At 42.2% G+C, this 12,056-nt stretch overlaps 1 protein-coding gene across 1 annotated transcript in view; it reads right to left on the bottom strand.

Annotated features, from left to right (window-relative positions):
- The window catches only part of NME7 (NME/NM23 family member 7), a 238,446-nt gene that overhangs the window by 115,714 nt on the left and 110,676 nt on the right, over positions 1 to 12,056 (bottom strand). The window contains exon 5 of the mRNA XM_040423843.1: positions 10,804 to 10,854. Coding sequence (XP_040279777.1) covers positions 10,804 to 10,854 — 51 coding nt within the window. The remainder of the gene's footprint in view (positions 1 to 10,803; positions 10,855 to 12,056) is intronic.

The following is a 12,056-nucleotide window of genomic DNA, read 5'->3' as shown; positions in this document are numbered from 1 at the left end:
AGAAATTTTTTTTTTTTGGCACAAGTTAGCGGAAATTGATATTTTTAATTTTTTTCTCACAAAGTCTCCCGTTCCGCTAACTTGGGACAAAAATTTCAATCTTTTATGGACTCAATATGCCCCTCACGGAATACCTGGGGGTGTCTTCTTTCCGAAATGGGGTCACATGTGGGGTATTTATACTGCCCTGGCATTCTAGGGGCCCTAAAGCGTGAGAAGAAGTCTGGAATATAAATGTCTAAAAAATTTTACGCATTTGGATTCCGTGAGGGGTATGGTGAGTTCATGTGAGATTTAATTTTTTGACACAAGTTAGTGGAATATGAGACTTTGTAAGAAAAAAAAAAAAAAAATTCCGCTAAATTGGGCCAAAAAAATATCTGAATGGAGCCTTACAGAGGGGTGATCAATGACAGGGGGGTGATCAATGACAGGGGGGTGATCAATGACAGGGGGGTGATCAATGACAGGGGGGTGATCAATGACAGGGGGGTGATCAGGGAGTCTATATGGGGTGATAACCACAGTCATTGATCACGCCCGTGTAAGGCTTCATTCAGACGTCCGGATGCGTTTTGCGGATCCGATCCATCTATCAGTGCATCCGTAAAAATCATGCGGACATCTGAATGGAGCTTTACAGGGGGGTAATCAATGACAGGGGGGTAATCAGGGAGTCTATATGGGGTGATCACCACAGTCATTGATCACGCCCCTGTAAGGCTTCATTCAGACGTCCGGATGCGTTTTGCGGATCCGATCCATCTATCAGTGCATCCGTAAAAATCATGCGGACATCTGAATGGAGCTTTACAGGGGGGTAATCAATGACAGGGGGGTAATCAATGACAGGGGGGTGATCAGGGAGTCTATATGGGGTGATCACCACAGTCATTGATCATGCCCCTGTAAGGCTTCATTCAGACGTCCGGATGCGTTTTGCGGATCCGATCCATCTATCAGTGCATCCGTAAAAATCATGCGGACATCTGAATGGAGCTTTACAGGGGGGTAATCAATGACAGGGGGGTGATCACCACAGTCATTGATCATGCCCCTGTAAGGCTTCATTCAGACGACCGGATGCGTTTTGCGGATCCGATCCATGTATCAGTGCATCCGTAAAAATCATGCGGACATCTGAATGGAGCTTTACAGGGGGGTGATCAGGGAGTCTATATGGGGTGATCACCACAGTCATTGATCATGCCCCTGTAAGGCTTCATTCAGACGTCCGGATGCGTTTTGCGGATCCGATCCATCTATCAGTGCATCCGTAAAAATCATGCGGACATCTGAATGGAGCTTTACAGGGGGGTAATCAATGACAGGGGGGTAATCAATGACAGGGGGGTGATCAGGGAGTCTATATGGGGTGATCACCACAGTCATTGATCATGCCCCTGTAAGGCTTCATTCAGACGTCCGGATGCGTTTTGCGGATCCGATCCATCTATCAGTGCATCCGTAAAAATCATGCGGACATCTGAATGGAGCTTTACAGGGGGGTAATCAATGACAGGGGGGTGATCACCACAGTCATTGATCATGCCCCTGTAAGGCTTCATTCAGACGACCGGATGCGTTTTGCGGATCCGATCCATGTATCAGTGCATCCGTAAAAATCATGCGGACATCTGAATGGAGCTTTACAGGGGGGTAATCAATGACAGGGGGGGTAATCAATGACAGGGGGGTGATCAGGGAGTTTATATGGGGTGATCACCACAGTCATTGATCACGCCCCTGTAAGGCTTCATTCAGACGTCCGGATGCGTTTTGCGGATCCGATCCATCTATCAGTGGATCCGTAAAAATCATGCGGACGTCTGAATGGAGCTTTACAGGGGGTTGATCAATGACAGGGGGGTAATCAATGACAGGGGGGTGATCAGGGAGTTTATATGGGGTGATCAGGGGTGATTAGGGGCTAATAAGGGGTTAATAAGTGACGGGGAAGGGGGTGTAGTGTAGTGTAGTGGTGCTTGGTGCTACTTTACTGAGCTACCTGTGTCCTCTGGTGGTCGATCCAAACAAAGGGGACCACCAGAGGACCAGGTAGCAGGTATATTAGACGCTGTTATCAAAACAGCGTCTAATATACCTGTTAGGGGTTAAAAAAAACACATCTCCAGCCTGCCAGCGAACGATCGCCGCTGGCAGGCTGGAGATCAACTCTCTTACCTTCCGTTCCTGTGAGCGCGCGCGCCTGTGTGCGCGCGTTCACAGGAAGTCTCGCGTCTCGCGAGATGACGCGTATATGCGTGACTGTGCGCAGCGCTGCCATCTCCGGAACGCGATCCTGCGTTAGGCGGTCCGGAGGTGGTTAATATGCTAAAACCTGGTGACAGATTCCCTTTAAAAGCAGAGAAATTCAAATTTGGAAAATTGCAAATTTTTCCCAATTTTCTGTAGATTTTGGATTTTTTTGATAAATAAAGGTGAATTATATTGACTAAAATTTTTCACTATTATGAAGTACAATGTGTCGCGAGAAATCTCAGAATGGATTGGATAAGTATATGCTTCCGAAGTTATCACCACATAAAGTAACATATGTCAAGTTTCCAAAAAACGGCCTGGTTCTTAAAGGGGTTATCCCACTTCCCCTTTTCATACTTACCTGCTGCCACCGCGCCGTTCACTTCCTGGATTCTGGCTGGGGGCGGGCTTCATCTTGATTGAAGTCTTCTCCTGGCCGGGCCGCGCGCTGGACTGAACGCGCACGCTGCCGCGCATGCGCCATGTGACCAGTATAGTACAGAGCCGGCGTGCGCGTTTGCAGCTCTGAACTATTCTGGCCGGGAAGAAGTCACCGTCGCGCATGCGCGGCAGCGTGCGCGTTCAGGACAGCGAGCAGCCCAGCCGGGAGAAAAGAAGAAGTCTTCTGAGCAAGCGCGACCATCGGGATTCTGGAGAAGAGCGGTGGCCGTAACCAGGGGAGACCGAGTCACAACAATAAGGTAAGTGGGGATGAATTTTCTCCTAAACGGTGGGAATTCGTTAATCAAGTATATTTACAAAAATGATCACTGTCAAATCATTAACTGATTTAACAGTGATCATTATGATGGGATAACCCCTTTAAGGTGAAAAATGGCAAGGTCCTTAAGGTGTTAATCACCATTAAATAAGGTATTTAAACAAGGCTTCGGGTCCAGATGGGCTACACCCAATAGTTCTTTAAGAACTGGGCTCAGTTATTGCTGTGCCCCTATTCATGATTTATGGAAATTCTCTAGTGACTGGCATGACTGGTGCAAAGCAAATGTGGTGCCCATATGCAAAGAGGGCTCTAAATCTTCCCCAGGTAAATATAGACCAATATAAGTTTCATTGTGGGAAAAATGTTTGAAGGACTCTTAGGCTGAGTTCACACGAGCGTGTCCGGATAAGGTCCGGATGCGTTGCGGCAATGCGTTTTGCACCCGCGTGATAAAAAACTGACTGTAGTACCCAGACCCGAACTTCTTCACAGAAGTTCAGGTTTGGGTTCGGTGTTGTGTAGATGTTATTATTTTCCCTTATAACATGGTTATAAGGGAAAATAATAGCATTATTTAATACAGAATGCTTAGTAGGTGGTCAATTGAGGGTTAAAAAAAAAATTAAAAATTAACTTACCTTCTCCTCTTGATCGCGTAGCTGCCGGTCTCTTCTTACTTCTTTAATCATGAGCTGCCGGCTAAAGGACCTGTGGTGACGTCATATCACATGGTGCAATCACATGGTCCATCACCACGGTGATGGACCATGTGATATGACGTCACCACAGGTCCTTTAGCCGGCAGCTCATGATTAAAGAAGTAAGAAGAGATCGGCAGCTACGCGATCAAGAGGAGAAGGTGAGTTAATTATTTTTTAACCCTCAATTGACCACCTACTAAGCATTCTGTATTAAAGAATACTATTATTTTCCCTTATAACTATGTTATAAGGGAAAATAATACAGTGAATAGACTGTCATCTTAGCAACCATGCGTGAAAATCGCACCACATCCGCACTTGATTGCGGATGCTTGCGATTTTCACTCAGCCCCATTCACTTCTATGGGGCCTGCGTTGCGTGATAAACGCACAATATAGAGCATGCTGCGATTTTCACGCAACGCATAAGTGATGCGTGAAAATCACAGCTCATGTGCACAGCCCCATAGAAATGAATGGGTCCAGATTCAGTGCGGGTGCAATGCGTTCACCTCCCGCATTGCACCCGCGCGGAAATCTCGCCCGTGTGAAGTCAGCCTTAAGGGACTATATACAGGAGTATGTGACTGTAAATAATATCATAAGTGATAACCAGCATGGGTTTACGGAGGAAAGAAGTTGTCAGACTAACCCGAGTTGCTTTTATGAGGAGGTGAGTAGAAGGATGGACAAAGGGGCGGCTGTGGATGTAGTGTTCTTGGAATTTTTCAAAGTCCTTTGATACTGTCCCTGATAGACATTTAATAGGTAATATACGATCTATAGTCTTAGAAAAGTATAGTTTGTATTGAAAGGTGGATGAAAGACCGTGTCCAGAGAGTTGTAGTCAATCATTCCCATTCTGAATGGTCCCGGGTTATAAGTGGTGTACCCCCAAAGTTCAGTGCAGGGTCCCCTATTATTTAACTTATTCATGAATGATATACAGGATGGGATTAATAGCACTGTCTTAATTTTTGCACATGACACCGAGATACAGTAGGTAGTACTGTGCAGTCTATGGAGTGTTTGGACATCCACTTGGCAAACGAGGTTCAATGTGGATAAATGTAAAGTTATGCATCTGGTTAGTAATAATCTACATGCATATGTCCTAGGGGTGGGTAAAACTGGGAGAGTCCCATGAACAAATCCCCTCAAAATAAAAAGGTACACTGCCTCCGTCTGGAAAAGAAAAAGTTCGCTCCAGAGGCAAAAAGGATTCTTCACCATATGAGCAGTAAATAGTCTACATCAGGAGGTGGTCCCAGTAGGAATAGTTGACGGTTTTAAAAAGGCTTAGATAATTTACCTAGTACTCAATAACATTAATGCTTAAGTAAATATGTAGAAGTCTGGTTCGCACTCTCCTTCCCATAATTTCCATCCCTTGGTTGAACTTGATGGACTTGTGTCTTTTTTCAACCATGCTAAACTATGTAACGTTTGTCTAATGTGTAAGGGCAACTTTAAGATGAACTTGCTACCCAGCCCTGGTTTTCTGCTTAAGGGAATTTTGTTCTTAGACTTAAGTTTAAAGGGAACCTGTCAGCAGGATTTTGTGTATAGAGCTGGGGACATGGGCTGCTAGATGGCCGCTAGCACATCCGCAATATCCAGTCCCCATAGCTCTGTGTGCTTTTATTGTGTGAAAAAAAAAAAAATTGATACATATGCAAATTAATCTGAGATGAGTCCTGTCCCTGACTCATCTCAGGGACAGGACTCATCTCAGGTTAATTTGCATATGTACCAAATCGTTTTTTTTACACAATAAAAGCACACAGAGCTATGGGGACTGGGTATTGCAGATGTGCTAGCGGCCATCTAGCAACCCATGTCCTCAGCTCTATACCCAAAATCCTGGTGACAGGTTCCCTTCAAGCTCTTTGAAGCGGTTGTCGCACAGAAAATATTCTAAATTTTTCAAACCAGCAAACCTGGATCTAAATAGTTTTGTAATTGCATGTAAAAATACAGTAAAACCACTGAATTATTCAATAAAATGTATCTGTATAGCTCCACCTGTTGGTTGTACTTTTCCTCATTTCTCTGTCCACCTCACTCTGTGCACCACCACCCCCCGAGCCACCAGCTTGAAGTAAATCTAGCAGACTAACTCCGATGGATGGGAAGAGCTCTGGATCCATGTGAGGTATAGGGCTGGTCCTAGCTTTGTTAGAAAGATTGTCACATACTACATAATGTCTGATTTTAATGTTTACAGTAATCATGGGATAACCCTTTTAATTACAGTTCAGGTTTGAAGTATCTATCAAACAGCTCAAGAAATGAATCTAAAAACTAAAAAACGAAAAATGATAAATGAATGTTGAAGTGAAGCAGTTGCCTAGTCATTCATGCACATTCCCAGAAGCCCTGTTGATGGTGAGGCACTGCTACTTTGCCTCTTAGAGTTTTCGAAAAATTCTTGCAAGATTGCGTGACCTTAGTAAATATACGGACACTGAGACACCATGTATTACAACAGTACCGGGCAGCCTTCCCTGGCATCAATAGCTGATCGCCAGGACTTTCCGGGGCCAAAAACAAGGAGATCAGCTGATTGCGGGATAAAATGCTTTGAATTAGGGGTTACCCGATCAATTGCACTAATTATGGACAGTAATATACCAATAATGCATACTGATGTATGCAATAATGAAAAATGCCATACAATAAGCATGCTATACTACAATAAATCTATATATTTTTTTTATGGTGGTGGTGTGATGTGTTTGGCCATGCCATTACCATCAGGTCTGAGATGATATAATGGATGGCATTTTAAACTAACCTACTTCAGAGTTTGATATAGATGTAATTAGACACAGGAATCCTCACATGGGAAAGCTGCCTGTTTGTCAATGCTTTAGGACAAAGAGCGTATTGTTAAGTCCCTGGGTCCTCTTTGGCATCTTAACTCTGTAAACCTGTCAGCATACCATGAGCCTCGTTTAACAAAATTATTATTCAACAGAAACTGTACCTTCAAACTCCAGTTTCAGGCTTTTTAATAATTTACTACAATGACATTGAAGAGAACAAAATGTCTGCTAGAGAGCACAGACAGTGAATGACATATGTAGGAAGCTATATAATGACAGTGTACAGGACGCGCTGTGGTTTGAAATCATAGTATGGATTGTGCCGACATCTAGCCGACTTCTGCCCTCGAACACATGGTGAGAAACATTGCAGACCTAATCTATGACATTATTAGGGATATCCATTTATAGCTGTTCCAAGAGAGGCTTAAAAAAAAAAAAATCGGACAAATACGTAAAGAGAACCTGTCAGAAGATTCATGTGTGAACCATGCACTGCATGAAATCCTGACAGGCTCCCTTGTTACAGTTTCTCTGGGATGGTAGCAGTACCCTAAATGCCTGGTGGTGAGGTGTGCACGTCCTGAAGGTCCTGCTGTTAAGACCCAACAGTAGTCCAAGGCGTACAAGTGGGGCAAAGGTAAATAACAGAAGCAGTCTGATACGTTGCCTGGACTTTCGGCGCTGCAGGTCCCAAAAGTGTTGTGGGTTAATTCACACTAAAGTTCAAATGCGTTAATGTACAGGACGGCGCTGCAAAGTATCTTGGAATCCTTTCCTCCATCCAAGGCTCTCCTCACACCATCCGGACATGGAAAGCACACAATTTCCTCAGGTAGCCTCCCCTCCTCCAATGGAACCTGCAGGATATCAAGGGGTTGCGCCGATAGTGAAAGCACTATTTTCACCGTTAAAATCAAATAATTTATTGTACTCACAAACAGCGACTTGTACAAGGCATATCTCAAATAAAAATCCTCCCGTTGCCCAACGTTTGAGATATGCCTTTTACAAGTCGCTGTTTGTGAGTACAATAAATTATTTGATTTTAACTGTGAAAATAGTGCTTTCACTATCGGCGCAACCCCTTGATATCCTGCAGGTTCCATTGGAGGAGGGGAGGCTACCTGAGGAAATTGTGTGCTTTCCATGTCCGGATGGTGTGAGGAGAGCCTTGGGTGGAGAAAAGGATTCCAAGATACTTTGCAGCGCGATCCTATATATTTACGCATTTTTACAAGTGGGGCAGTACGGAAAACTTTATTGCTGCTCCCAAATGGATAACAGGCAATTTTCCGGGCACATGCCCTTTATCAATCGAACCAGGACTGTAATCGGGGAATATGAATTGCCCATGTTACAAGCATAGTTTCAAACTAGGCAGAAACAGGGAGTAGAGTCATTTGGGTGACTCCCCACCAGTTTCTCCTTGCCCAGCTCAGCTAGATTGAGGTCTCTTTCAGTACACAAATAGAGACCTCTCAATCGGCTTGTTTCTAACAATTCTTTCTCTGAAAAGCAGCAATGTTTCAGGGTATAACATCGTTGTTTATAAGCAGGGAGCCTGTGGGGATGCCATGATGCCCAAGGTTCAGGCAGCATGAATCTCCAAAAAAGAATACCACTTTAAAGGAAACCTATCATAAGCATTTACAGCCTCCTATGGGATCAAGAGAACTGAAGTCCTGAAACCACTCTATTTATTTAGAGAATAGGATGCTGAACAGTTTTGTAATATAAAACTTTTTGAAATTTTGCTTACAGTCCTTTTTTATATCCCCACAGGAGTCTCTTCCTAAAGAAAAAAAAATATATAGTACGGCCTGTTTGAGTCCAGTAAAATGCCTTCATAGGAGAGCTGGATAGGACCTAAACATGGCATCAGTCATGTGAGCAGTCATGTGAGCAGTCATGTGACCCTCAAAAGTATCATGTGACCTAGCTGTCAGTTAACTGCCCAGGTATTTAACAGGTGGATTATAGTGTATTAGAGAGCAGAACATACATAGTATCTGCAGTATTACTACCTGCAGCTGCACCTCAACATTATGTCTGTCAGTGTCTATGTAGAAGTAGATCTGTGTTTTTTTTACACTAAACTTTATTAATAATATAACATCACCTGGAGATAGGCAGCCATTTTAAACATCACATAGAGACAGGCCACCACAGTGATGTAGTTACTGTAATAAGCACAATAAAAATCATTATTCCAACACCAGTCCTATTTATCACATTGATGTACCCAGTGTGCTGAGGCAGCACATGTATGTCATGCAACACTGTTGCGTACTGAATGTCAGAAATGACATGATGTGTAGGGTGTCACATGACTGATGCCATGTTTCAGTTAGGCCATGGATGCATTACACAGAGGATAGGTCATCAGTTATAAAATCTTGGAAAACCCTTAAGTTAGTGAACAGCAGAGGGGACTTTCAGAAGTGGAACTTATCAGGCATTCCTCAAATATCCTTAGTAATGCCTCTTTAACACTGTCATTTTCTCGATAATTTTTGCAGCGTTTTCCTACAACCAATAACTCACTGATACAGTGTTAAAATAAAAAACTTTGCAATACACTTTGTTCCCATACTTTTGGCCTCCTTGGTCCTTAGTGCTCTGGTGTTTGTTTTGTGGTGTGGTAAAGGGAGTGCCCAGATTGACATTATAGGACCACAGAGGCCAACAGGGGCCACCAACTTTGGCCATCATGCATAAATAATACAAGGAATAATGTTCTGTAAAAATTGAATAAAATTGAAATTCTGCTATGACAAATGCTGTGGTAAGGCACAAGTAACTCTTTAGAAAAAAAAAAAAAGACCCCACTAAATGTGACATGTGAGATTGGGGTGATAACATGACCCCTGGGGTCACTGGAAAGCTGCACAGAGGAAAAGATGGCAGTAACAGGCTGTGATCTTTCTTCCTCATGTCACTAGCATCTTGCACCTCCCACTCCTTCCCGTACACAAAAACAGAAAAATGAAGAAAACTTTTCGAGCTGTTCCCCAACCTCAAAAAGTGACAAAATGGTTGGAAGACTAAGATGGTAACAAAATCACAATGTGGTCACAGACTTAACAGGAAATGGTCATCAAACCATTTCCCTTTTATTAATGCAACATTTTCTTTTTTTTCTTTTTTTCTTTTTAATAAGAAAATAGGAAGCTTCAGCTCACGAGTCTGCTGCAAATAAGTCCTCAGTCAAAATGCCTTATACTCAGAGAAATCCTGAATCTGAATCCCAATGGATCCAAAACATAAAGGCAAGAAATCCAGCAACAAGTACTTGGGTAGACTATTAAAATGTAAACTTTAATTCACAGCAATGAATATAATTAAGACTTTCTTTTGAAAAGCGTAAGAAAGCACCACTTTTCCCATGAGTTATGATATGTGCTTTTAAACTTTTTAATTAATTAATGTTGCCATTTTAACAGTCTACCCAAGTACCTGATGCTGGATTGCTTGCCTTTATATACAGGTGAAACTCGAAAAATGTGAATATCGTGCAAAGTTTATTTATTTCAGTAATTCAACTTAAAAGGTGAAACTAATATATGAGATAGACTCATTACATGCAAAGCGAGATATTTCAAGCCTTTATTTGATATAATTTGGATCATTATGGCTTACAACTTATGAAACCCCAAAGTCACAATCTCAGGTACCCTTTGCTCAGGGGGTATGGACTAATTATCTGACTAGAGTGTGACACTTTGAGCCTAGAATATTGAACCTTTTCACAAAATTCTAATATTAAGCTGCATTAATGCAATTCCTTTTAATTTGCATTATTGAAATAAATGGACTTTTGCACAATATTCAAATTTTTCAAGTTTCACCTGTACATGATCTTTTTTGTCTTGTTTTCAACCATGTTAAAAGTTTTAGGAACTCTCCTACAGCACCTTAAAGGGGCTAATTCCTAAAGGGTATGCCTACCCCTGAAACTAATTTGCTGAATTTCTCTAATATATTTTGATTAAAAAGAAATTGAATAACTTTGCAAATAATCTTTACTAAAGGGGTTGTCCACAGGGTAGGGAATACAAGTCTGACCAGCGGGGTCCAATCGCTTGAGCCCCCTCTGACTGCAAGAACAGGGGCCTTGTGTTCACCCATTTGAATGGAGTGGTGGCCATTCATTCAATTCTGTGGAAGTCCTGTAGTCATCTCTGGTAGTCCCAGAGATTATAATTTACAGTGTCTGCTTGGAATTAGACCATAAATAAAAATCTAGGATGGTAGAACTATTTATTTAGCTAGCAATACCACTTACTTAAAAAAAGATTTTGCTTGATGTTCACTGTAGAAGTCCATGGCTTCAGCACTAGAACACAAAACATGAAACCATTAAAACTGCTTTTGTGTCAAAACAATATCCTGGATTAACACGTATGTTCTCTCTCTACTGAAATTTTTTCTTTCCATCTTACAACCAGTACAAATCAATATAGTTACTAAATAATGTCAGTCTAGAGATGCTCACTGTTAAGTTGGCTGACATTTGTTCCAACCAGGGTATACACATGCACTCTAGTCCAAGACTCTGGACACCTCTGGTGGTGGCTTACCTCCCTTGAGAAGAAAAGGATTGGGCATGTTCAAATCCAGCTGGTCCAACTCTTCTTTTACCTCACTTCTCCCATCTGATGAAAGTCAGGACCCCCCAATACAAGTTAAATGGTAGGGTAGAAATCGGTGAGTTTGGCTGACATTAATTTAATGTATAGGGCCAGCTTTACTGTACAGGCCCTACAGCCCTTAGGTCTCCCCTCTCTTCAATATAACTAGAAGATTGGATGGAGTGTTAAAGCATGGAAGGTTAAAGGGTCTTGCAACGGGGCAAAATTTTAAGTAAAGTGCTCAAAGTTATATATATTTAAAAAAAAAAGGTTAAAAAAAATGATATCCACCTACACTGATCCCTCACAACTCCCATTCTGATGCTTACTATGACCTTCTCCTTCCTCCAATCTTAAAAGGGTTGTGCCACGAAAAATAATCTTCATTTTTCAAACCAGCACCTGGATCTGAATACTTTTGTAATGGCATGTAAATAAAAACTTTGTATAGCCTCTGAGCTATTCAATGAAATGTATCTGTATAGCGCCACCTGCTGTTTGTTATTTTCCTTTTTTTTTCGTCCACCTCCCTGTGGTGGTCGCATGCGCTCAGTTTAAATATTCAACTGCCACCAGCCATATCTTCTGTTAGAAAGTTGTGGTGGTTACATGGAAAGAGCTACAGCAGAAAGGACACAGCCCCTGAGCTGCCAGCCTGAAATAAATCTAGCAGAGTAATTGGAGCAAGGAATGGGGAGATCCCTGGATCCATGTGAGGTACAGGGCTGGTTCTAGCTTTGGTAGAGAGAGAGATAGTCATGTACTATATGACGTGTCATTTTTACATCAGTCATGGCATGAGCACTTTAACACAGGTAATGTCAGTTGAGCCAATTACTGGCTGAGCACTTTACTAAAAATGCTGCCTTGCTAGACAACCCCTTTAAAAATAGCTTTAAAGGGTACC

This window comes from Bufo bufo, chromosome 3 (assembly GCF_905171765.1).
Source record: "Bufo bufo chromosome 3, aBufBuf1.1, whole genome shotgun sequence".
Taxonomy (NCBI): Eukaryota; Metazoa; Chordata; class Amphibia; order Anura; family Bufonidae; genus Bufo; species Bufo bufo.
This window is presented reverse-complemented; position numbering and strand designations above follow the sequence as displayed.